At 46.8% G+C, this 27275-nt stretch overlaps 1 protein-coding gene across 1 annotated transcript in view; it reads left to right on the forward strand.

Moving 5' to 3' along the window:
- SUCLA2 (succinate-CoA ligase ADP-forming subunit beta) overlaps positions 1-27275 on the forward strand; it is a 753371-nt gene that overhangs the window by 240471 nt on the left and 485625 nt on the right. Inside the window, exon 4 of the mRNA XM_069640760.1 lies at positions 23483-23645. Within this exon, the coding sequence (XP_069496861.1) occupies positions 23483-23645 (163 nt within the window). The remainder of the gene's footprint in view (positions 1-23482; positions 23646-27275) is intronic.

The raw sequence follows: 27275 nt of genomic DNA on the forward strand, positions 1-27275 counted from the left end.
TCCTGGAACCAGATCTATTTGGCAATCATAAGGTCTATGAGGGGGCAGGACTTCAGCTTGCTTCTCCTCCTGAAAAGCATCCTGGAATCGTTGATATTCATAGGGCAACAAACCGATGAGACCCAATGTGATTTCTGGAGTGTTCGGCGGTAGTTCCTTTTCCTTAACATGTTCTGTCCCATCACAAGTTTCTTGACACTCTGAACTAAACACCACAGTCCTTGCACGCCAATCAATGACAGGATTATGTCTTTCTAGCCAGGGAATTCCTAGGATGATCTGGAATTGTGGCGCCTGAATAAGGTCAAAGGAAATCTCCTCCTTGTGTTCCCCACTGGCAGAGCATTACGATATCGTTAGTGCGTTGTGTAACTGGACCTGACACAAGGGGAGTACCATCCACTCCAGAAACATTTTCTGCTTCCAACTTATCAGTTAACGGAATGCCCAATCTGCTTGCCAGGTTTAAATCCATATAGTTGCCGATGGCCCCACAATCAATGTAAGCTTTTAGCGTGAATTTTTTTGTAGGACAATCCCGACTGAATAGGATGACTGGAATCACAAAGTGTGAGGTCGCCGAAACCTTCTTCACACTCGACAAGCTGACCTCTATGCTTGTCGGGCACTTAAGTTTTCCGGAGTTTGCTCCTTCTTCTCATGACTAACACCGCCCAGGGGTTTTCGTGAAGGTTTCACAGGACAGTCCTTCAGGAAATGACCAGCTTTTCCGCAGTACAAACAGAGCTGCTGCTGCCGCCTCTTTTCCCTTTCAGCTTGGGAGATAGGACCACGAATGACACCCAGTTGCATAGGTTCGGCATGGTTTTCTGACAACACCCTTCCAGAGGTTTCATTGGGGCGAACAAAATATGCTAGACTCTCTGGGCGACCTCGATCCATTCTTCGATCTTGAAGTCGGTGATCCAACTGGATGGTTAAGTCTATGAATTCGGCAATTCCTTCTGGTGGGTTCACCACTTGTGCTAGGACATCCTTCAGTTCACTCCGCAACCCACGGTAAAATAAGGTGGTTCTTTTCTCTGAAGGCCAATTGGTTTCTGCAACTAGTCTATTGAAGGTGGCTACACATGCTAGCAAATCTTGGTTACCTTGTCGAAGTGACAACAATTCATTATCTAATGCTTGACCTTGGGTGTGGCGAGCTAAAAGCTTTTCCAGTTCACGTTGGAAGTCTTGAAAATTTCTCAACACCGGATCATCTCTATTGACTAGAGGAACTGCCCAGTTAGCCGCGTACCCCCCAAGGTAAGACAACACAAAGGCCACTTTAGATTGGTCTGTGGGAAACGTTCCCGGCCTGCATAAGAAATGTAGCCTGCACTGATTTAGAAACACTGCGAACCTTTTTGGATCCCCAAAAAAGCGCTCTGGGGGGGCCAAGGGAATATTTCCTGGCACGATTACTTGGACAGGTACTGATGGTGCAATTGGGGCTGAAACTTGGGGGTTCCCAGAAGGCAACGGAACCTGACCAGCTTGTGACTGTAATACTTGGCGGGCCAATTCCTCAGTTCTATCCCTGTTTACCACCAATTCTTCCTCAGAGCATTAGTTTCGGAACGTGCTGCATGCACTTCCGCTCTCAATTCCCCCAACAATTGGACCAACTGATCAACCTCAGGAGTTCCCATGATGTCCAGGCAGAGTATGTTTCAGTTGGCTTCGCGTTCTGTAACGCTTACCTGGACTCTGCGGGGACACTCACGATGGAACTACGTAACACAGCTTTTCTCAATTAGTGTGCTTCCAAACCTCCCTTCAACATCCCATAAAAGGTTCCTAGAACAAACACAAGAGAATTATAAGAATTTTGACTAGCGCTTCAATGAAGTTAAACTTATCCAAACACTAATGTCATTCTTCAGCTTTTCTCATTACCTTGGGAATTTATGTTGTTAGCTCTCCATCCTGCATCGGTGCAGGGGCGCTAGTTCTGAAGAAGGGAAATGGCGCCAACTATAGTGGCAAGGAAGGACGTTATTACTAATGTTCAAATGAACTGGGAAGGTACTTCGAACAGATGTTCACACGGATTGATAAAGAGTGTGAACCCTAGACGACTGTGCCTAAACTGAAGTAGCTGAAACTAGTGGTCAATCCAAGGGACCCCCACAGGTGAATAGGACTGGGAAAGATTGCTGAGTTGGGAGTACCATGGATGTGAGGAACATTTCTACACACACGCTTACGTGGAACCACCACAGGAAAACGAATTTACCTCAGGAAAACGCTCACAACCACTGAGCGTGCAAGCCTTTCAAAATAGCAAAATGCGTCATCAAAAGCTTGTTGCAAACAATGTGTGAAGAACACATACCAACTAAAACCAAAAGCTAAGAAGCTCAATAACTAATGAAGCGTAAAACCGGCTCCATTACATTGCGCGCAACATGTGTTTAGATAAATATTACAACGTAACACAGAACTTCACAATACCATGGGAAACCATGACACTTCAGGGAAAATAAAAGATACTTGCGAATATCCTGACTGAAAACCTTGAACCATGGAAGCCGCTCTGTGTCTGGAAAGTGACGGGGCTAACTGAGTGACAGGAAGAATTCCGTAACTAGAGTTCCAAGACCCTATTGTGGAAATTTCTGTGACTGGAATTGTAGGAATTACAGGGAACTCCGGGGAAACAAATAACGGGAGCAGAGGGAACCAAAATGACAGAAAAGGAAGGATGACTAGTGGCACTGAAACGTGACAGGACCTAAAGCTGGACAGCGGTAAGCGTTGACTGGATTCTTTCCGAACGCGAAGCAGGGAATGATCGAGGGGAGGGGCTTAAATAGGAGGAGAGAGAAAACTAGACCTACACTGCGCACGCAACCAGCATAAACCAGGCAGCCCTGTTGAGTGTCAAGATGTACTACCCATGCCGAACACTTCCCTGAGTTGCCTTTTCCTAACATCCACGAATGGTAGATCGAAGACCAATTCTTTTTGGAAGCAATTTTAGGAACCTTTGCCGTGATCATGACAGGATTTCCGCTAGGGCGGCTCTTAAGGACTGAGAGGTGTCTGTAATGGTTAGCATCACGTCATCAGCGTAGAGTGCGATCTTGTGCTGGGTGGGGCCCACTTGAAGGCCTTTGATTCTGGTGTTGAGGCAGATCCGCTGGGCCAGAGATTCCATAACCATAGCAAACAGTAGGGGGGAGAGGGGCCAGCCCTGTCTGGTGCCGCATGTTAGGGAGATCGGGTTAGTTAGCAGGCCGTTCACTCGGAGGAGGGTGGTCGGGGTTTGATAGTTCGCTAAGATTAGCTTTAAGAAGGTGGGCCCAAAGCCGAACGATTCCAGGGTGAGGCGGAGGAACGTCCAGTCCACTTTGTCGAAAGCCTTGGTCGCATCCAAGGCTAGCAGGGCGAGTTTCTTCGAGCCTTGCCTAGCTATCTCGATCAAGTTGAGGACTCTGCGTGTATTATCCGTGGTGGCTCCGTTTAGAATAATCCCGTCTGGTCTGGGTCTATGATGTCCGGAAGAAGCTTCGCTAATCGGTTTGCCAAGACCTCACGAATAAATATTCGCGTCCAGGTTTAATAAAGAGATGGGTCGATAAGCTGCTATATCTCTGGGGTCTTTTCCTGGTTTCAGCGCTAATACTGTTGTCGACTCTTTCATCGATGGGGTTGTTGATCCAGAAGTGGCGAAGGAGTTGAAGAGGGTTGTCATTGGGGTTAGTAGCTGGGGCCGAAAGAGTTTGAAAAATCGGGACGAGAAACCATCAGGGCCCGGGGCTCTAGTTCTTAAGCTTTTAATAGCCTCGTCGATCTCTTCGCTGGTAATCGGGGCCTCCAACTCTTCTCTACTCGCAGTTGAGAGCTTGGGTAAGGCGGCTTCCCGCAGGTAGGACTGCTGCTCTCCATGGGGTTTTTGGCTAGCTGACATAGTTTCGGTCACGTCAGCCTCTGCAATTCTCAGCTTATCCCGATCTGCAAATTGGACTGCACCCTGAGGGTCTCGGAGGCCCATTATAGTGTTCCTTCTCTTGATTCTTGCCAGTTTTTCCACCAGGAATTTATTCGCCTTTTTTCCTCTGGCGTAGTAGCTTTGCTTAGTTTTGGTTAGCAGCTGGGCTGTGTCCTCTGCGTAATGAGCCTCTAGTTTCTTCCGGGCCGTCTGCAAGGCTCGGTAGGTTCTCGGGGACCAGTTTCTGGCCTTACACGCCGTCTCTGCCTCCAGGACCCTTGTCTTCTAGGATGCGGCAGACCTGTTGCTGGGCCGCTCCCCGGGAGATCAGTACCCCTCTCAGCACGGCCTTCATTGCGTCCCATGTATTCGCAGGGGAGGTATCTTCGTTTTTATTATCTTCGAAGAACTGCTTTATTGTTTTAGCTACTACGTCTCTGGGTGGCCATGTCATTCAGGATCGGGTCATAAAGAGACCATCTGCGTCTTGGGGACGGGGTCCGGATTATGAGCTCTTAGCGTTAACATTATAGGTGCATGGTCTGAATGGATTCTGGGGCCTATGAGGACATTTTCTGTGTATGACAGGATCTGCGGAGATGCCAACAGGAGGTCGATGCGTGAGTAAGTTCTATGCACATAAGAGAAGCATGAGTAGTCACGCTCCTCTGGGTGGAGGATCCTCCAGGTATCCACCACGTCGAGGGTTCGGAACAATTTAAGCAGAGCAATTGCCAAGCCAAAGTCTCCGCGGGCTGGGGGGTGTGATCTGTCTACTAATGGGTTGGGGACTCCGTTGAAATCTCCCCCGATGATGGTCTGACCTTCAACAAATGGTAGGAGGGTGCTTTCCAGGGCCGAGTAGAATGCTTCCTGCTCTTCATTCGGGGCATATACTGAGATCAACGTATATAGTTGGCCGAGCGTTCGGCACTTCACAGCCACGAAGCGGCCATCGGGGCCCAGCTTAGAGTCCAGGATTTGTGGCTTCAAATCTTTGGCGATTAAGATTGCTGTGCCACCCCTCTTTGCTCCATTCGATGCCAGGAACTGCAGTGGGAATTGCCGATCTCTGAGCCTTGTGAAGTCCGCCGGAATCGGGTGTCTCTTGTAGGAAGACAATGGAGGCCTTGTCATTCTGGATGCGTTTTAGGATCGCTTTCCGCTTCTGTGGGGCGTTGAGGCCTCTAACATTCAACGTTAGAAACCTTAGTTTCTGGATCGGCGGGGGAGCCCTCTGGGGTGGGATACTGTTCCTCGTGGGGGGGCTGGGGGTATTCAGTCTTCATTTCGTGACTCAGAGTTAGCTAAGTCTTCCTGCGGCCGGGTTTTCTGTATCCTCCAACGGGAGGGTAACCTTTTATCTGCGTAGGCCAGCCAACGGGCGGGCGAACTTAAACGAGAGGGAGAACTCCCGAATGTTTGGGGGGCCGGGATTTTCTGCGCGGCCACCACCACGGCCAACGGGGCCCAAACAGGTTTCCTCGCCAACTGGGCGGGGGTCGAACCATTGAGATCGGCTCGGCTCCAAGGGTGGGTTGGTGACATACTCCTCGGAGTGGGGACCGGGCCGTTCGGGGCCCGCGGCGTTGCCATGCTTTGTTTTGGCTCCAGGGTCGATCTTAGCACAATAGGAGCAGACATCTGGATCATTTCATCTTCAGGCGTCTCTGTGCTTTAGAACAGGGTTGTTTCTGCTGTCTTTGGGGTGATTGATCTGGTTCCTCTGGCGGGAGGTGTGGACTGGAGGTGGGTGAGGTCTCTGGAGAGCTCGGGTGTAAAATAGATTTTGCGTCCTCCAGCTGGCTGATTTTACGCAGGGTTCCCTGGTACGAGAATTGTAAAGTAGCGGGGAAGAGCCATCGGTAGCGGATCTGCTGGCTCTGGAGGAACAGGGTCAAGGGCTTGAGAGCTCTCCTTTTCTGTATGGTGATCGGGGAGAGATCTTGGGATATCTGCAGGGGGGTGCTCATGAATGAAAGTTCATCTTTGGTGCGGCTTATCGCCGAGATGGCCTCCTTGGTAGCATAGAAGTGGACTCTAGTGATCACATCCGGAGGGCCGTCCGAATCTGCTCCTCGTCTCGGGTGCAATCTGTGAGTTCGGTCCAGGACGAGTTGGGTTTTGTCCATAAGCGGGAGGAGAGCTTGGAAAAAGTTGCTTATATATTCCGGGAGCTTTTTGTCTTGAATAGTTGATGGGACCCCACGGATGCGCAGATTATTTCGTCGAGCCCTGTTTTCTAAGTCCTCTTGCTTGAATGCGAGGATCTCATTACTGGACTGGAGCACTTGGATCTCACGTCGCATTTCTATTATTGTTGCGTCGTGGCTCTGGGTCAAGTCTTCGACCTCTCCTATCCTCTGTTCCGCTACAGTGAGTCGTTGGTCCGTCTGTTCTAGTCATGTGGTGAGTTCGGTCATGCAGGACCGGAACTCGGCTTTAATGTCCCGCATGAAGGCCACCAAGTCATCTCTGGTGGCGAGATTACCTTGCTCTTCCAGGGGCTTCTGCGGGGTGAGTTTAGGCAGGGGGTCCGGTTTCCTTGTCTTGTCTGTTGCTAGGAGCATGGTGGAAATGTCCGTGGTTTTGGCTGGTTTGGTGAGTCGACATTTTGCTAGGGCTGAGACCCTGGGGATCCTCCTCTGGCTGGGTCGCTGGGGGTAGTCGAGACGTGGCGATCTTTGTCCGGGAGCACCTGGGGACGCTTGGGGGAGAGGGGAGGATAAATCACGGCCGGATCTGCTATAGACAGGGTCTCCTGGGAGGGTGAGGGATGAAGACCCCCCCCCCCCAAGCGATGTCTTTCGGGAGAGAGGTTGATTTGCCAGCCGTATTTATTTTAAAGTTGCTGTGTTTATATCCAGGTATTGCCACTTTTGAATTTTGTAGGGGGGTTGGTTCAGCTTGAGGCGGTTGCCCTCCTTACAATGGAGCTGCAGCTATCCAGGATGATGGGTGTGGTGGGTGGAGTGGGCAGGGGCGCCCCAGGAGATTATGGAGGCAGGAGACATAGGAATGCCTTCAGAAGGAGGTCGAGGAATGGTGGTGTGAAGCCAGGGAGGGTAGGAGCGATACGTGGCCCGCTCAGGGCGACCAGGATCCCAGATGGTAGAGGCCACTTTCCTCAGCTGGCGAGGTATCTGGTGGGCAGGGGCGCCCCAGGAAGCTGGAGGGAGGTACTAGATCCAGCGCCGGCGTGACCGTAGGGGGGGCTCCTAGGAATTTGGCCCGCAGAGAGTAGAGATCTACCCAGGGAGGGTAAGTAGCAGGCTGAGCCGCGGAGGGCTGGGGAGGCCGCACTTCAGGGCAGGCGGAAGGCAGAGCAGGATCCGTATCAGGGGAGAACGTAGCGTGTATCCTTCAATGGAGAGAGGGGGCGGGCACCCACCCGGCCAGGCCCCCGACACCACCTCCAGAGAGCCAGGCCGCAGAGCCAGGGACAGAAGGGGGGGGGGGGTGGGTCCCGGGAGGCAGATGGGGGCCTCAGGCGCCGACAGTTGCTGGTGAGGGAGGTGGGGATTGGGGGGCTTATGAAGAGCCCTCGCCCCCGTACCCAGTCTGGAAGCCGGAGGGCTCCGGGGGCCCGGACGTCCCTCCAGGGAGCCGGGCCACCGAGCAGATGAGGGTTGGGGAGCTCCGGAGGCTCTCCTCCAGGAGGGCCTCCCTCCGATGTGTGCTTGTCGGGTCCGGCAGGCAGGAGAGTCGGAAGGCTAGAGGTGGCTCCGCTGGGGCTCAAGCTGCAGGCGGAGAAATTAAAGAAAGCATCCTCCTCCGGGGGAAGGAGGGAGACGGTGCCGTCTCCAGACTCCGCTCCAGCGGACACAGCCGAGGAGGGGGGGGGAGGGGCGGGTGGAGAGGTCCCTGACCTGCGCCCAGGTTCCAGGCAGGAGGGCCTCGGGGTCCGGAGCGGCCGCCTCCTCAGCAGCCTCTGACAGCGAGACCAGGGGCCGGAGCGGAGGGAGGGAGCAGGAGGCACTATAGGCGTTCAGACCCTGGGCACCGGAGGAGATGAGGGGCCTGGGTCACGGCCGCCATCTTGGCTCGCTGTAGTGAGACACCCGCACCAAGTTTCCCAGCCGCGTTTTCGTAGTTCCTGCAGCGTTAAGCTTCAGAATTGGAGCGATGGATGCGGGAGTGGTTCTGCCAGCCTCCCCCCACCAGAGGAACAGCAGCAGCGTTGCTGGAGCCGGCTAAATCTTAGTTGAGGCCGCGGGTCCCTATGGAGGCCATCAACAGAACAGCCTCATCAGTGGCGCTCCAGGCCACGCCCCCATGAAACGTGTTTTAAATGCATATGATTTTTATTTTAAATTGTGATGCCATAATAAAAAAATGTATGAAATACAAACGATAAGAAAAAGGGAGATAATCTAAATAAGGCACTGAAGAAGCAAGGAAGGAAGTGATGTTGGAGGGATCGGAAAACTAGCAGAAAGAAAGATGACTTACAAGAAGAGGAAGGACTAATGTGGGAAGCAGCAAGGAATGGAAGGTGGAAGTGATGAAGGAAGGGCAAATATGGATATGGAAAGGAGAAGGGGAATAGAACGCTAAAGGAAGGGGGAATGCATAAGGATGTGATAGAGGTCAAAAGTGTTGGGTGAGATGAAGGTGAGAAAAAAAGAACCTGAGATGGAGGTGGCAGATAGAAAAGAACATAGATGACGGTGAAAGAGGGAGCACTAGATGTGAGAGAAGAGACTTGTAAACACAAGTGTGAATGGTGGTGAAGATGAGAGAAGCAGACAGATTTGTCAAAATTATATTTGTACATCTTAAATTGCCTGCAGGGTGAGAGACAAGGAGGAGAAGCAAGAGGAGGGACTAGAAGAAAATTGGACCCTAAGAGAAGGGACTCTCGTTACTTTACCCATTTTGTGTATGAATGGGAAGCTTGCGCTTCCGTTGTACCAATTGTGTATGTTTGTTGGGCGGCAGGTTGCACTGTTTCTGCAGTCTGTGTGTGCGCGCGCCTTGTGTGGTGAATCCTATGGATCCCTCACAAAACCCCTGTCTAAAGTCTCTCCCAGATGGCCAGGGAAAGGCAGACGCTTTGTGATCCTGACCTTGGGGGCAAAGGGTGGGGGGTGTTCTGTAGGAGGATCAACTGAGAGAAGACGAGGCCGAAGGTAGTGCGGGGATTCCATGGGATGAGGCGCAGTATCAAAGAGGAGGAAAAAAACTGTCAGTACCAGAGCATGTAATGTCTTATTGTCATGATTTAACTGACCCAGAGACTGAACACCCTAATGTGGATAATGAAATATAAAGTCCCAAAAAAACGGGAATAAGGAAATCCCGTTCCAACCTTTAAAGCTAAAAAGCACTTTAACTCCCAAAGGTATAGTGAAAGAAATATTGTTTGAACAAACTGCCTTCCTCTTTTTAAGTAAACTCGTGTGATTGCTCCTCAAATGCATTTAAGGACAATACAAATGTATTTAAAAATAAGAAGCTGACTAGAAAACCTTACTAATTCCCTGAATTCCCTAGGTAGTGGGACAACGAAGAGGGCCCCAGAGCAATGTTGCAGGAGTAGTCAGGCAATTAACTCTAACAGCCCACACCTGAGAAGATCAGAGAGGGCTACAAGGCTCCCTCAGGTGCAGACCGTTAGTTGCAGTTTCAGCAGGCAGAGTAGTTGAAGAAGCAGTGTTGGCAGGAGAGCACGTTGTTGGTGGTCGCAGAAGTTGGTGGAGAGCTACCTAGACGCAGTGACCACTAAAAAGCAGATTTCACCTGCCGGTCCTGTGAGGGTCCCTTTCCCCCAAGAATGATGTGCAGAGATTGCGCAGCAGATAGCGTGAGTGAGAGAAGCCTTCCCCCTATGTGAACCTAATTGCAGAGACTGCAGAGCGGAAAGTGTGCTGGAGACCTAGGTTGGGGTTTGGCGTGCATTCAAGAGTCTTAGTAGCCAGCAAAGCTCCTTTCAGCAGTGGCGTGAACAAGGACAACTTTGATGAGGAAGTGTCTGTTCAGGAACGCTGAAGAAGTGGAAGTCCTGCAGTGAAAGACTGGATGAAAGGCCCAGAACGAAGCCGGTGAGTGTTGCTGAAAGCTCAAATCCCTTTTGTGTGGTTCAGGTAGGCAACAGTACGGCAGAAGAATCACTTGTGTAAGAGTCAAGTTATTTCATTGCTATAGATTGAAGTTTAAACAATCCCGGTAACAAGTAACATAGTGGAAATGCTCTCCTAACACATATTGAATACCGAATTGATGAAAAAAACAGAATTGACAGTCACATACAAGCGATTCTTAAGTGGAGGTTAACTTAAGAATAAAAAATACAGCAAGTTAAAAACATTCTAACCGTGTACCCAAGTGAATGAACTTTGGTTATGAGTTTCAGAGGAACAAGCAAGCATTGTCCATATCACAAACATTGCAAGCATTACCCAAAGCCAAGAGATTAACAGCAAGTGGCCAATAAGAAGGAAAGGTCTTATGCAAGTGAATTAAAGGTGAAGCTTGTTACTGGTGACTGTTCCTTACAATTGAAGCCAATGTTAAATCATACATTGCCAAAGCCAAGAGGGGGAAAAGACTGAGTTGTGTATTTTAAAGTCTTTGGGTTACAATTGTGGCAGAAAGACGAGAGTTGCAAAAAGGTTGCCCTTGAAAGGTGAATGTTTAGTGGAAGAGTGCCTTGTCTACTTGAAGGTGTTGAAGTACCCGAAAGTGAATCTTGTTATAATCAAAGCCTGTTTGAAGTCACAAAGTACTGAAGCTGTAGTGGTGTATTTGGTTGTCAGTAGATTCAAGACTTGAGTAGCACAAATGAAGGTGGAATACTATGAGGCCAGGGAGTATGTCCTCATGGTAATATCTTGTAGAAGTGTTGTGAAGTCACCCTGACAAAGATACCTATTGTGACTCCTAATCTTGTAAAGAGAGACATATTAAGCGTTAACCAAGAACTGTTTTTCATTAACTTTTACAGAAGTTATATTTCTTTTGAACTGTGGCAATTTTTCTTGGTTAACTGGAAGTGGTGGAAATGCATTGTGGCTGGGAATTCTAGAAAACAGGGAAAGCTTATACAGCTAAGGTGCACGGTACACTTTGCTCATCCTTTAACCGTTAACAAGGTAACGTATGGTAACACAACAACAACGGTTTTGTAGGAAGGTAGGTATTCAAGGTGCATCAAAGGATTGCAAAACAAATGAATCAATTAGAGTGCTCACACTCAAAACACATGAAAAGGGGGAGGACCACCCGACTCAGCGTACCTAACCCTAAGGAAGAACACCCTGACCCTGGCGGGGGTGCCTGTCCCTGGGTGGCGTGTGGTGTATCGCCTACTAAAAAGATATAGACGAGAGTACTATCCCTCAGCCTTCTATACTAGTGGCAGTGTCTGGAAACAGACACGGGTCGTCCAACAAAAACGTCTAAAACAGTGGTAAACTCCAGAGGGTTGAGCAGCGTACAACAAGACAATGAATTAGGTCTTGAGGATGCTTGATCTTGAACGTGGATCCAACCTGCGAATCAGGTCAACTGCTTACGTTCCATCCAGAGTGTGCAACTTTAATGGTACCCATAGGTCACTGTGGTTGGGGTATGTAAGAGTACTGGTGGAGTGACCACTGGTGGGTAGGTAAAATAACAGCCAGGGGGCTGGAGGGCTAAAAAAGGCTCTTATAAGAATGTGTAGCTCACTCAGTAGTAATGAGTGTGCTACAGTGGATGGTTTTTAGAGGATTGCGTCTCTTTTGTAGGTGTAGAAGAGATCAAATGTGGGTCATGAGAGCCCTCATGACCGAAAGGGGTCGACCGGTTTCAATGGCGTAGGAGATTCAAGCCATCTTCTTCAGGACCGTGATTTGGAATGCAAACAGGTTTGCCAAGTGTTCAGTTAGATGATGAACGGGAAGAAAGATGCTGGTGTCTCCTGGGGGGAGACAAAAAAGGGGGGGGGAGAAATGGAAAACAATCAATGGGGGGGGGGCACAAAAAAGGGGGGGTAGTGGCACCAGGGGATTGGTGCAACACTTAGGAGTGGTGCTTTAAACATGCATTGAATGGAGCATGTAGGAGCAAGACCATCAATTGGTCAAAGTTTTCAGGAAATGTGTGGGTGCCTGTGCACCAGTGGTGGGACTCATCGCCAAAAGGTGAGGGAAGGGAAGGGGGTGCCAGACAGTCTCTAAAGGTGACAGGTGAGCTGCTACCAGGGGGTGAGAGAGAGGCAAGTGTGCACTCAATTGGATAGAATATGTGCACTACAGGGCGGTAATGGTGAGCCCCTAACTCGTGAGCAAAATGGGGGAAGTGGGGACAACCAGCTCCCAACCAGGTGCAAGAGGGGTGCCTGAGTAGTGGGGAGGCAGGCTGAACATACCTCTAAACCAGCGTACTAGCTGGAATATGAACGGTGAATAAGGGTTACTCAGATCACCGAGCTGCTGTGGGAGCACCTCTACACGGCAGGTAAAATGTACCTGTGGAAAGCAAACAAACCCATATCGGGTATAAGAGTTTGTGCAGGGCACATGGCAGAGGTAACATAACGAAAAGGCCATAGTGCCTGAGTGTGGTCTGTACCTGTAAGGGGGCAGATGCTCTCCTCCGTGGTGTCTGGGAGCTGTATCGCGCTGTACAGCTCGAGACTGGTGGTTTATTGAAAAAGGCCCATTGCCTATAAAAAACAGCGAGCAACGCGCTCACGCTGGCGTCTGCGTGACGTGGCTGGCTCCCTGTGCGCCTCGAGCGTCGGGAGGCAGCGAAAGGAGCTCGAGCGCCTCTGGAAACAAAGGCAGAGCGCGCTCGAGCTCAGGAGGGGTCAGGCACTGGAGCGCGAACTGTGTGGGTACCGCACAGGGCCTTGTCCCCAGTGGAGGAGACAGTCTTACCGCCCTGTAGTGCACATATTCTATCCAATTGAGTGCACACTTGCCTCTCTCTCACCCCCTGGTAGCAGCTCACCTGTCACCCTTAGAGACTCTGTCTGGCACCCCCTTCCCTTCCCTCACCTTTTGGCGATGAGTCCCACCTCTGGTGCACAGGCACCCACACATTTCCTGCAAACTTTGACCAATTGATGGTCTTGCTCCTACATGCTCCATTCAATGCATGTTTAAAGCACCACCCCTAAGTGTTGCACCAGTCCCCTGGTGCAACTACCCCCCCTTTTTTTCTGCCCCCCCCATTGATTGTTTTCCATTTCTCCCCCCACCCCCTCTTTTGTCTCTCCCCAGAAGACACCAGCATCTTCCTTCCCCTTCAGCATCTAACTGAACACTTGGCAAACCTGTTTGCATTCCAAATCACGGTCCTGAAGAAGATGGCTTGAATCTCCTACGCCATTGAAACTGGTCGACCCCTTTCGGTCATGAGGGCTCTCATGACCCACATTTGATCTCTTCTACACCTACAAAAGAGACGCAATCCTCTAAAAACCATCCACTGTAGCACACTCATTACTACTGAGTGAGCTACACATTCTTATAAGAGCCTTCTTTAGCCCTCCAGCCCCCTGGCTGTTATTTTACCTACCCACCAGTGGTCACTCCACCAGTACTCTTACATACCCCTACCACAGTGACCTATGGGTACCATTAAAGTTGCACACTCTGGATGGAACGTAAGCAGTTGACCTGATTCGCAGGTTGGATCCACGTTCAAGATCAAGCAGCCTCAAGACCTAATTCATTGTCTTGTTGTACGCTGCTCAACCCTCTGGAGTTTACCACTGTTTTAGACGTTTTTGTTGGACGACCCGTGTCTGTTTCCAGACACTGCCACTAGTATAGAAGGCTGAGGGATAGTACTCTCCTCTATATCTTTTTAGTAGGCGATACACCACACGCCACCCAGGGACAGGCACTTGTGGCTGGGAATAACATTGATTCTATTTTGAAGAAGTGGAAAGTCCTTATTTCACCAAGAAGAAAAGCTTTGTTGTTGTTGGAACTTTGGTTAACAGAACTTAATATTGAAGTAGCTAGGAACTCAATGAAGACTATCACAGAATACGGATTTCCTTGTTTCCTTTCTCTTTAGTTGAACATTGACCTGAATTACCTTGAAACCTGTGGAAGGGGAGTTCACAAAGATTACCAAGAGAGACTGTGAATATCTTTGTTAATGTTATAATTAATTGGCATATATTTCTTAATGTATTTGATGTTTAAGTGTGAGGGCCAGACATCTTTTGTTAGTGTTTTCCTTTAGTTTTGATAGGCAGGGAAATCTTCATCGGAGTAGGGATAGTGAGGTGTTTGACATTTATAATTTAATAAAATGGCGTATGTTGAAAAATCATCCATTTGTCCGCCTCATATTTCTGACCCCTCACATTTACCATCCTGAGCTGTACTTGTTCTATTTGCTTGGTCACATTGCTGCTGTTCCCGCTGTACCTAGTTTGTCAATGAAGCTTTCACTACCACTGTCCCTGCTGTATCTACTTGTTAGTAAAGCTTCAAGTGTCACAGACCACTTCGAACATGCTTGGTCTGTTGCTTCGATCTGTACTTGAGCTTTTCTGTGTCTGAAAAACACTTGAATTTCTGTTGTCATTTGTACTTAATGTGTGTAAGGTGATACTTGCATGAAATATCTGTAAGACTACTGTTTAAAAACATCTAATCAACTGCTGATCGCAATATTCTAGGAGCAAGTTTAAGACACAAACCTGATTCTTCCTCTATTCTCGTTTTGTATTTTTTCCCCTCTATTGTGCAGCACTCAGTTGCTTCTCATTTGGTTTGTACCATAGAAGACCTGAATACACAGATGTTGCAGATTAGGATTGACATAGAATTGTGGTGTTCTGTGTGGGAACAGCAGGTCTTTGCTGTGAGTCAGCGTTGACAGGCAATGCCAATGATATTTGTTATTTATAACACGCTTAATACCCAGAGGTTCCTAAGCGCGGACCCGGGGATCGAACCTGTGGTGCTCTGTGTTGTCTTGCTTCCAAGGTGAGCACCTTGACCCTGAGCTATCCTCCCGAGATGCTATTGCGAGTCCTGCTGTGGGTAAGAAAAATTGAGTTGCGATACTTCTTTAAAAAAAATGTAATTTAAGATTTGGGCCAATATGCAGACACTAATGGGCGTTGGGCATGGGTTCAACTCCTGATTGGGTCGGATCATATTTCCATTTTGAACATCTATGGCCGATGTACAATGGGAGGGTTAGGGGGTGATGATTCAAGGCAGATAGTCACCTCTCCTCTAGTGGGATCCTCCATCTTTGGGACTAGGGAGGTGAGCCCTGCTATGTTTAACACCCCGTAGGGAGGAGGAAGATCCTTGGAAGGCTGTCGCGGAGCCCAACTGAAAGACACGAAAGACACTAAGCACAGACTGAGCTGCAAAATGGAGGTTGAAGAGCCTCGGATGGCCGATGCAAAGCCCACCCAAAACATCAAGTGAGCGACTCTATACTGACGGAGAAGCTGCAAGAACCTGGGAGAAGAGTCCCAGAAGGCAGATATGGAGACCAATTGAAAAGTCGCATAAGAAGCTCCGTACCAACAGGAGAGCCTTCCAGGCTCAACACCGCTCCTGAGGCAGTCGGGTACGCAGTGGCTCAAGTGGAAAGAGAGGCAGGCGAAACAAAAAGAAAGAGGGAAAAGAACCCAGAGTGGGGAAAGCCTAAGAATAACCCTGAGGAGGGGAGTGAGAAAGGGAAGAGTCCCCGAGGATACCCAGAGCGAAAATGCTCCAGAGGAGGGAGTGAGAAGGAGAAAGGCCCCAGAGTGGTGATAGAACCCCACAGTGGGTAAGAAACCGGAAAAGAAACCCAGAAGCTGAAATAAAACTCAGTGGGGAGTGAACGAGAGGAGAGCAACTAAAAACTCCAAAGTGGGTAGGAAAAAAGACTGAGGAGGGTAGTTTGGGGGGGGCAGGGCAAGAAGGTGGGGGCGAAATAGGAGGTACACAGACCGACATGGACTGGAACAGCTGGATAGCATTCCATCACCTTAAGAACTATCTATTTGGGGCAGGAACTATGGGTAACAAGTCTTCACTGAAAGGCAGACCGGGTTGTGGTTCAGAAGCCAGCAGCCATGGTTTGGTTAGGATTCTGGATAGAGGACTGAATTCTATTTGTTTTGACCTCCTAACGAGCACCCTTTTGACTTTCTTTTTTTATAGGATGGGGATTTGATTTGTAGACTTGGGGAGAGAGTAGTTTGGATTTTGAAAGAAAAATAAAACACTTGAACAATTCCTTTTTTCAGAGTCCTGATTCTGACATAGCACTAGTTCTGCATGAAAGACCACTGGCAGAGTGTTTAAGGCCCTGCATTTATTATTTACCTTTTTTTCCTCATTAAACTGTATTTGCCTGTGGTGTATCGGAGGGAGGACCCTAATGTGTTACTATGGGAATTTATGTTTATCAATTCTATCACACTGTTGAATCAGCCTCAGTCAAAGTAGGTTACAATTTTGCTCAGCTACTTTAATCCAAAACATAGTCACACACGTGACTGTGCACTTTCCATTTTTATTTACCAGGGTCAGTAGCTCTTTCAGCACAGGTGGTAATTATTTAAAATATTACAAACCTATCCTTGGCTTTCTCTGTACTCTGGCCCTTTTCAGCCAGAGAACGGGAGGCGGTCAGGTGGGGGGGTGAGTATTGGGTACAGAAGCAGGAACTCCTAAAGTTGACCTTACAGCATTCCTTAGCTGGTGTTACAGGAGACGTGGCAAGAATGCTGGCATAGGCGCTCTATTCTGTAGGGCTATGTTGAGCTTCCAAGCCAGTTGCGTGCCTCTGAAAAACAGCTGTGACTCAGTTGATCAAATCGAAACGGAGCCGGTCATGTGGCTATCACTCCTACAGTGCTCCAAGCTTTTTAGATACACTGACCTGTTGAGATAACCCAATATTCTGATGGGTCGGTTTACACCTTGATGCTCATCCAGTATCTCAGAGGGGATAGCTCTGATTTTTAACTCTAGGAACCTTTAGACGGAAATGGCAGTGACAGTACGTACTGTTATCTACAAATGCTTTCAAATGGATAGGCCAGACAAACCCTGTAGTTAGTTTAATTTGGATTGCATTGCTTAATTGACTAGATATGACAAAGGTTAGTAAGGTTTAAATTGGCCCTCCGCATATAGTTTACGAATATAGTATCTTTCAAATTGAGTAGCTGATGTTTTCTTTCATCACTTTTTCATGCCTCATCTTAAGGTCTGCCCCACAAAGCTATATTTTAGGTCAGGTGCGTGAATACATTGACTTCGCTTTGGTGCTGTGCTAGGATGAGCAGACATGGTTGTTTCAGGGTGAAAGGTCCTAGTTTTTCACACCATGTCCCAGTAAACTTTGGCAACGTTTTTAGGCTAGGTTAGGCTTTGAAGCTAGATCTTTATTGTATCGGTTCTCTAGAAAAGGGTGAATGCAGGTCAAGTTACAGTTGCAAGGACTGCCAGGTCCGAGGTCAAAACAGTGGAAATGTAGGCATCTTATTGCTGCCAGAAGATCAGAAAATAGAGGCACAGGTGAAAGATTGCAGAGAAATGATGGGTTGATCTATTAAGGAGAACAAGTATAACGTAATGGGGGATCCAATAGTGGGTGAATACAATGAATGATGGGTGTGAAGCAGAGGGGTCCCTAAAAGTGATAGGAAAGATGAGTATACTGTTGTAATGTGCTTCTCCCCTTGGGTCTGTGCTGTGAGCAACAGCTCCAGTTGGATTGTAGCGTGCCTGAGAGTGCGAGGATGCTGGTGGATGTCTGTCCCTTTGACCTAATGTGCTTACCTGATACCTGCAATCCTGATTACTGGTTACCTGAATCTGAAGTCAAAAGGTTAACCAACTTACCTGAGGCTACAGTGTCTTATGTGAAGGAAGCATCCTTTTAACATTGGCGACGAGCTGGTTGAAGAACCCAGGGGACCTGAAAGGACCGGAGAGAAGATGTCAGAAAATCAGTGTCTGCTGTTCAAGGGGGACAGCAGAAGAAGAGACAGCGGTCACCTGTGAGAGGAATCCACCGGACCTTCCCCCAACGGCTCCCCTCCCCCTGCCAAAGAGAAGGCACTCTCTCCGGTCAAGTGGCAGGCAGCCAGTCAAGAGGAGTCAGAGGGTGGAAGAGTAGTGCAGCATCTGGTAAGATGCGACACTACCAGAGGCATCTGTGGTCAGAAGACCAGTCGTTCCTGTGAGCGTAAAGAGAATAATTTCTACAGGGTGCAGGAGAGCCGTTTCAGCAAGGGGCTGAAATAGTAAAGTGAAAAATAGGAATGAGGAGCTGATCCATGGTCTAGAGGAATCTGTGCTGCAGCATTGTGCGACGAACTGTCGAGCAAAGTGACAGTGTGCTAGTCTCTCGAATAGCGTTGGGCTCGGGACAACCCAGGGGAGTGGATGATCACTTACCTCCGAGTGCATGGTGAAATCATTTGATGGATACTTACCTGGGTTGTGGGCCCAGGCAGTAGCAGGGCCGATGCAGCAGGGAGCCGTGTGAGCGTTGACTGGAAAAGTTAAGTGGGCCCTGAGGTCTGTTGTGTTTCTCTTGCAGAGTTTGTTTCGGGCCGGCGGCTTGAGTCAAAATGTGATGTGGGCATTCTTGAGCAACTGCTCCAATTGGATTGTAGCGTGCACCTGTCGTTGGGTGCAGTTTTCTATGGATACAAGGCGGCGGTCACCAGACGTGGTGGCGGCCCACCTGTCTAAAGCAGTGCTCGTGTTCGTTTCTTGTTGTGAGGAATTTTCATTGCTGTGGCACTGGTCTTGGATGTCTGTTTGGTGAGCATCCGGTTATGGATCCAGTCACCAGTCCTGGTGAGGTGTCAGAGTGTGCGTGTGTGCGCTCTGTCAGTACTGTTATGGGGCCAGCTGACCATGGCGTGCTGTGGGTGAGGACCCATTAATTTTGCAGGGGATTGGTGCGACGAGGCATTTTTGGCATTTATGTTCGTTTTGGGATTTGAGTAGTTTTTAGTCAACTAGAGCTCAGTTGTAATGTGAGGCCTGTTGATTTGAGAGCCGTTTGGTGTGCACATAGTTGACACTGGAGTAGTATGGATGGTGTGATATGAGCATGACGTGGCCTCTGTTAGCTAACAAATGTGAACAATTCGGCATTTTCATGTTTTATGTGTAATGATTTACCTCCACAGGAAACCAACAGCACAATGTGGACTTTAGGAGAGGGCACAGACTGGTTAAGGATAATGATGCCTTCATTTACTGTGTTCCTTTGTTGTCAGATTACTGCGTGCAGTGTGGGCTGAGGATGCGTGTTGTGCCTCCTGTGTGGTAAACTTGGCTTGTGGCCTAGCAAACCACTAGTTAAGTTGGGGCGGCCAATGAAAATGTGGGGTGGTAGAGTATTGCCAGTTGTTTGGTTGGGGTTCAGGCCTTCCTATGTGCCGCTTTAGGGGTGTTGGACGCCCCGAATGTTGTGGGGTTGGGTGAACCTGTGTCATTGGAGTTATAGGCCAATTGGGTGTAACGATGTCTGGGTTTGAAAGTGATATCCTAGAAGTCATAAAGAAATTGGACAGTTCTCGGGCACCTGACCGCATCTCTAGCATAGTTATAAAAACTAACCAAATGTTTTGGGCGTCCATACTAGAACAGCTTTTTCAACACATTTTAGTAAGTGATTTCATGCCTGCTAGTTGGAGGGAGTTAATTCTGATTCCTGTGTTTAAAAAGGGGGACAGGCTTGATCCCTCCAGTTACAGGCTCCTGGTCATGCAGGATACCAGTTTAAAAATCTTTTTCTCTATTTTGAAAAAACTTTGTAAATGGGCAGAAGGAAATGGTATATTAAGACTTCCAGACAGGATTCAGAAAAGAACACAGCACCATTCATAACATCTGTGCACTTCACTACGCCATGGCAGAGGTTCCGAATCGAGCAAACAAACTGTTTTATTTGACTTCTCAAAGGCATTCGATTAAGTTTTGCAGCCTTTATTGTGGAGCAAACTGAGTCATTGGGGAATCCGGATGGTGCCATTACCCAGGCCATTGTCACGAATCAGGGTTTTTAATGTATATATGAGGAAATAAGGTCTGCTCGAAATGTGTGTTCTCCTCTCCCCGCCCCCCCTTAATGAGAGGAGATCGTGTTCCCTGGATAGGCTACGGCGATGATACGGTGTTGCTGGATTACACCGCCATAGGCCTGCAGCACTCCATTGATGCACTCTCCAATTATAACTCCACCAATAATATGAAAATTAACAATTATAAAACTAAAATCGTAATCATAGGGGGCAGAACCTCATCCCATTCAATTTGAAAATAGTGTTGCCCTTCAATCGTAGATAGTTATATCTATCTGGGCGGGCCGATCAAATCTAGTCCTACAGTCACTTATTGATTCCTAAAGTTCTTAAAAAGTGGCTTCTCATAACAAGGTTTGTAGCCAATAAAGGTGGATATAACGTTGAGGGTATTATTAACATTTATCTTACCAGCATCATTCCTGAAGTGCTCTATGGCCTAGTGGCACTGTCATCACGTCATTATCATGGCTTGAAAAATGGAGGGAAAGATATTGCACTCTGTTGGGTGTGCCAAGTGCAGTGCCGGTAGAGGCATTGAGATGCGAACTTGACTTGCCCTTGATAAGCTCCTTGTGGCTGCTTCAGCATTGCAAGCTGTTTCTTACCTAACAATCTCTACAGCATGCACCACACTCCTTATTGAGGCTTGTTGCTTCCCACTATTCTAAGGAGGGTTCTAATCCATTTCTCTGTGAACTGCAACTGACCGCTTTGACTAATTTCAGCAATAAAGGTGTCTCATTGGAACAGACTTTGAACTCTCCTAATGCACATGTATACTTAAAAAATAAAACAAGAGCTTTGGACAAAGCTGATAACATAGATACATTATCGGCTAAGAAGAGATATAAGGAATATTGTGCACAAGGCTTTTGGCTGAATATAACCTGCTCCTATTTCCCCAAATTGTGTCCGATGATTTATTACCCATCTTTGATTTAATATCCTCCCCACATGAGAATATATTGGAAGCTGGTCGAACCACCCACATAAAGAAAGAATATGCTGATTATGCAAGCTATCGAGAGACCAGTCGCCACGTCCTCACTTCATGCCCAGAAATGAAAGTCTATTATCTAAAGGGCTATTATAACCAGTGCTCCAGATAAGATTTTGAGGTGGGAGTATTTTACTCCCTGTTTTTAAACTTTGAGAGTAAATGTGATTTTAAGAGAGTAAAAATGACTTTTCTCTTTTGCAAGAGAGTAAAATGTATGTGAAATCCAGCGACGCATGCACAAACTGTATGGAAATCCTTACCGTAACGAAGCTTTCTGCATTGTGACAGAATACACCTTTTATTATTTCTCTATGGTCTGGCCATTTGATCTCTCCTGTATATATTTAAATGTTGCAATCACAAAAACCTAGCTGGCTTCAGAGAAATACATTCTGTTTCAGAGGTGGCTTTCAATTACATCCATGTAGATAAAAATCAAAAGAAGCCTTCTGGTTTCTGTCAAGTAACCTGACCTTTGCACTGCCCTCTGCTCTAAACCTGTGTGTAAATGTAGCAGGAAAATAAAAAAGCTGTCGTATTTGCAAGATTTTCATGCGTAAAAAGGCCTGGTACGCACCTTATCTGGAGGCCTGATTATAACTAAGGAGGAATTCATTTTGAGTGACAATTTTGGAATAGTTTATATGGGGATGAATCTTTGGTAATTTGGTAATTACGGCAGCTGCATTTAATATCTAGAGGCAGGCACTGAGACTCGTTGCACTTTAATCAATTATCAAATATAAGCTCTAGGTGATGGGGATCCCGTTAGGTGCTCATTTTAGGAAATGTGGTGGTCCTTTTTTATAATGGATTCAATTTAGTATTGATAGGCTGTCTTGATTTCTTCTTTCTCTTTTTTTTTAGATGAATGATCTGTAATAAGTGTATGCCGCATGCTTATTTTAGGGAAGGTGATGCAGTCCTTTAATAATAGATGCATTTTAGTATTGAAAGGCTATCTTGTTTTTTTTCTACTACTGTTTTTAGATGAATGGTTGTAATAATTGTATGTTTGCATCACGTGTATCTTTTTAGAGCTAATAGCTTAAAAAAATATATACTAGTATAGCAGGTGCTTTGAACTGCAATTTAATGTAATTAATTTTGATGATGGTTTAATATGTGCTAAAGGTTAATTTTCTAACCACATTTGCAATACTAAAGTTATGGGACAGTTGGACACTCACTGGGCGGTAGGTGTTGGATGCCGAATGTGTTGAGGTGTTGGGCACCCAGCAGTAGCAGTTGGGTGTTGGACCCCCAGTAGTTGATTTTGGAGCTTCGGAGACCTAAATTGTTTGAGTGTTTATGCCATGGTTGCGGCCACTGGGGAAGTTTGCCCTTATAGCTAAATTGGGTTATGCCACCCTATGGCCTCACACTGGATGTGCTTCCGTGTCTGTGTTCTTGGTGTGGCATTGTCACATTGCGATTTGGTTTGAACTTTTATGACAACCAGCGTGGATTTGAGCACTATCAACTCGTGTATATGTCGCGGAGGAGTTGTGGTTGGATTGGTGTCAGACACAAGGTGCGCGATTTTTGTGCACTAATGGTCGAAGGCTGATGGTAGTTGGTTGCAAGTGGGTAGGTGGTAGCAGTTCTCAGTGTTTAGGGCTGATTCCCTCGTTTGAGTGTCTTGGTCTTTGGCCAACATGCGAAGACTGTGGAGTGGTTTAGTGTGGTTTGTCCAGAGGTGCTCCACGTGTAAGGACGGGGAGGGGTTGTGCTTGAGTGGGAGTTTTTCTCCTTGTTGTGGTGATGGAATGGAGTTGAATAGAGACGACCGTTTCAGAGACTTTGGTCTTAGTGAATTTAGAAATTCAGTAAGTTCATCTTGCGTTTGCTCTGTTTGCTTTATGGTTTAAAGGAGGGAGATGTGTTGTAATGTGCTTTTCCCCTTGGGTCTGTGCTGTGAGCTATGGTAATATTGGGTATAGACTGCTGTATGTTTTTTTTTCCTTTGAGTGTTCTGTGATTGTCAGTTGGAAGTGAGCTGCCTGAGATAAAGGGTGCCGTGAATGTCTCCGTGCACCTTTAACCTAATGTACTTACCCAATACCTGCAATCCTGATGACTTGTTTCCTGATCCTGAAGTGAACACGTTTACTAACTCACCCCAGATTGCAGTGTCCTCTGTTAAGGAAGCATCCTTTTAACATACACTCAGTGCCCCAATATTGTTCCGAGTGTGCAACCATCAGAATGTATCCTCATTAGTGCCCTCAAGTACACAATTTGCCTTTGAAATGGTTTCAATAACCCTAAAGCACTCTGATTAACCAGTCCTCCTGTAGGCTTAACGTTCAGATTTGTGTATATATTTTTCAGTTCTCAGCCTTGAGCTCCTTTTTTTTCAAGGCCTGTTATTTAAAAATGGACTAGGGTTTTGGTTCCGAAAATCTGGGCAACCCATGCTGCAAGTGTTTAAGACATTGAGATAGTGCCACTTTTTATAGCTGATGTGCTTGTTTTAATTCGACTTTGCTCTCAATGCTATATCCTATCACTGATTGTTTTACAGACCAGAAGAAGTGAAGGACATTGCCTCTAAAATGATCGGCAAGAAGCTGTTCACCAAGCAGACTGGAGAAAAGGGCAGGATATGCAATCACGTGTTTATCTGCGAGCGCAGATACCCCAGGAGGGAGTACTACTTCGCCATCACTATGGAAAGGGCATACAACGTGAGTACGCGCAGAAATGTGGCCTTCCATTTGAGTGCGACACCCCTAAATAACCCGGCTCACCGAGGGTTGGGGCAGAGCGTAAAGCTTGGAACCTTCAGAGGGCAGATGCTTTGGTGAGCCTAGACGGCAGCTTGTCTTGGCCGCACAGCTCGGCCTATTGAAATCAGTATGGATGGATCCGCAGTTTACAATTCGATACATCATTTAATAATAGATTATAGATGCTTTTCATTTATTTAGAAGTATGGCATGGTTTCAAACAAACTTTTCATACTAGGAAATTATATTCTCAAAACGCACATATGTGATTAACTACCAAATATTGTCATTCGCTAACCTGAAAAGTCATGTGTCATGCACACTGCATCAATCGTACACCACATGATGGATTACCATATCCACTAACACACAACTTCCACCCTCAATCAGATCACATTCACACTGACCAAGCCTCCCCCGGACCAATGTAATATCCCCCACCCCAGCAGACCTCGGACACTGGCATACTGCACCTCTAGAGCCAACTTACTAAGGCATGATAAGATATGTCATGTCATTTGTAACGCGCCTGTACACAAGTATTTCTAGGTGCGAAAAAACGGAGGGAAGACCGAGGCATGACAAGACAAACTATCTTAATAAGCCTTATAAGCCTGGCCATTCAGGCATCCAAGCATCAACAGGGCAGAGGCTTCCCTCTGGGCACCAGAGCCCCTGTGCCCTCGACACACAACACCTAAAAGCAGCAGTGTGCATCGCTCAGGGTGCTTGTAGTCTGCAAGCATCAACACAATAGCTAACCTGTCTTGCATTTTCTCTCTCTACCTACTAACCCAAACCCGCCCATCTGAAGACGTGTAAATGATACAAGTGTGTTACTAACAGACCATCTATTTAAAAAATAAAATAAAAAAACGCTAGCCCAGATCATGGATACACCTGGGATGACATTTGGGGTATCACTACATATTATCTCCAGCAAAAATATCGCCGGATACATGGTCGTCTGGAACGGCCATAGGTGATATTTTTGGAGGGATCATTTTTGGAGTTTTTGGGAGCAGGGGTTCCGGGGGTGTTCCCCGCTCCTTTTAAAAATAATGCAGGGGTTGCTGGGGTGTCTCCCCTCCCCCTCGCCCCCACACCCTTCACAGGTTCCATGCCTTAATATCGCCGCAAAAATATAGCGATATTTTTGTATGGCGATATTTTTGCGGGGATATTAACACATGGAACCACATTTGGTGGTACAGATTAATTAGATTTGTGTTATTTTGCTCGAATGTTGATACTGTACAGTGAAATGTTGACCATTTCAGATGTACTGTAAATTGCAACAGGTACCTTTTCCACACCTCGTGTTTGTGTTTGTTTAAAGTGTATTTGACGTTCGAGTACGCCTCACCCAGGACTGGTGCAAGCATTAGGCAAACTAGGCAGCTGCCTATGGTGCTGGCCAGCAGGGTGCGCCGAATACCCGGGTTCTACCTCTGCTTTCAAGAATTACAAAAGATCTGGAAACCGATCTGCATTAAAGTAGCTGCATAATGTCTTCCTCAAATTAGGAGGTGCCCTGCTGAGAATTGCAATGCTCAAGTTTCTAGGAGTCACTAACAAGGAGTGGAAGCATGGCCTTTGCCTATTGACGCATGTTTTGAGCAGCACAATACATAGTCTGTCTCAAAGACCAGCACAGTGGCCTAGCAGGAACATTTTTTGATAAAAACAATGTCGGGTCCAGGGCATTCACACCAGGAAAGTCAAGAGTCCTGGTAGAACCCTCCTGGAATGTCTGGTGGCAGAGCATGGGCTAGGTGAAATATAACTCGCAGGTAGAAGCAAGCAAGCAAGCAAGCAAGCAAGCAAGGAAGGAGGTGGGTTGGGTGCAGGCGGGGCCTTGTGTAAATTCAGCAAAAAAGGAATAAAGAGCCTTTATCCACATAATCTCAGAACAGGTCAAAGAGTGCTGTTCTTGCAGCACATTTCTAACATTTTCATTAGCATGAACAACCTGATATATACCACGTTTTAAGTAATACTGGAAGGGTTTGCTCTGTGAACTGACCCCCACAATTAACTTGTTTCAGCATTTGCTCTCAAGTGGAAGTTATGCATACTTATTCATGCAACTTTAAAACGACTTCATGACTAAATAGGCTTTCTTTTAGGCCCACACGCTATTTGAAATTTGAATTTATTTATCTATAATTCACAGCTGTACGCATTATCTAGCATGTCTTGGATCGTTAACAATGCTTAATTAATTTGTAATTTTCTGTGCTTGCTTTCCAAGCAAAACCAGAGGCAATGGGTTGCCAGTCAAAAATATCTGTGCTACTGATCTTCTAAGTCTTAATCTTATTTAGATATTGGTGATTCTTGCCTCATGTTACAACCCAACTGCCAAAAAACGAAATACTGTAATGCAAATAGTTCCCTTGTCCGTGTTCCCTGGTACACTCGTTGAATTGCAAAATTGCTGCAAACCTTCTTTTTTGTAAATTTTATTAGCACTCAATGAATTATATAGCCTGTAGTTGTAAACATTTGTTTAATAATAATTATTGTCATGATTTGTAAAGGAAGTTGTAAACCTGTGTTAAATAACCCTTATTGCCGGCACTATTGCCATGTGTTTTCGCCAAACGCCTTTGTCAAGGCTTCTTACTCTATGATAACAACTTCAATAATATCCCATGTCTAATAAAATCCCAGGTAAGCATGACCCTGAGATTCTATTGAAAAATACATTTCTTTAGCCGTCTTGGCTGTTTGTGCCCAATTTAAGTCGCAGTTTCCATTATGGCGGTATGTAATTTCAGCCGCATCAATTGATGAATAATATCTCATTCATCTGTCCTACGTTCTTACAGTGGTAATCGGATAATAGCATTTTTTAATAATAAATGAGAGTAACACAAGTAACTCCACAACATGCCCGACATGGCGGGATGTATTTACATCCACTTTATTGTAAAACACTTCTATTATCCAATTACCACATGTAAGAATCTAAGACACCAGTAAGGTATTATTTATCAATTGATGAGGCTGAAATGACGTACTGTTATTTACCTGTTTGTGCAAAGTGTCCACTGGTTCCTGATGCATATTGTGGAAAGCTTGCAATACCCTGGTCTATGTTGTACCTCTTTGAGGGAAGCCTGTGTTGGTTCCTGCCTATTATGTTCCTGTGCCTGTTCTGTTTGAGGGAGAAGCCTCTGCTTGTATTATGCATATAGTAACGGTATGTGCTGCATTTATGAGGATATTGTGTACTTTTGGAATCTTTGCAGCACTGCTACCTAGACTGTGATTTATGGGTGCCCGTGAGGGAATTAGGACTTGCTGCGTCCTATAACTTGCACTGTTGCTGACCATGACGTATCTGTCCATTGTGTGACGGAAGCCATCAGTTCTGATCCTTTTGTGATTCCTGTTCTTTGTGTACAAGTACTTTTTCCGATAGCCAGATTGTACTTTTCCTCTGTCAGGGAAGTTTCAACTTCTGCTGCATGTGATTTCTTGTATTTTCTGTGTGTGAATAACTTTTGCACTGTTTGTGCCATGTCCTGTACGCAGAAAACAGAGTAGTACCAGGAGTACCTGTTTGTGAGAAATGGGACA

The sequence above is a fragment of the Ambystoma mexicanum genome, chromosome 7q (genome assembly GCF_040938575.1).
Source record: "Ambystoma mexicanum isolate Mex_15411 chromosome 7q, UKY_AmexF1_1, whole genome shotgun sequence".
Lineage (NCBI taxonomy): Eukaryota > Metazoa > Chordata > Amphibia > Caudata > Ambystomatidae > Ambystoma > Ambystoma mexicanum.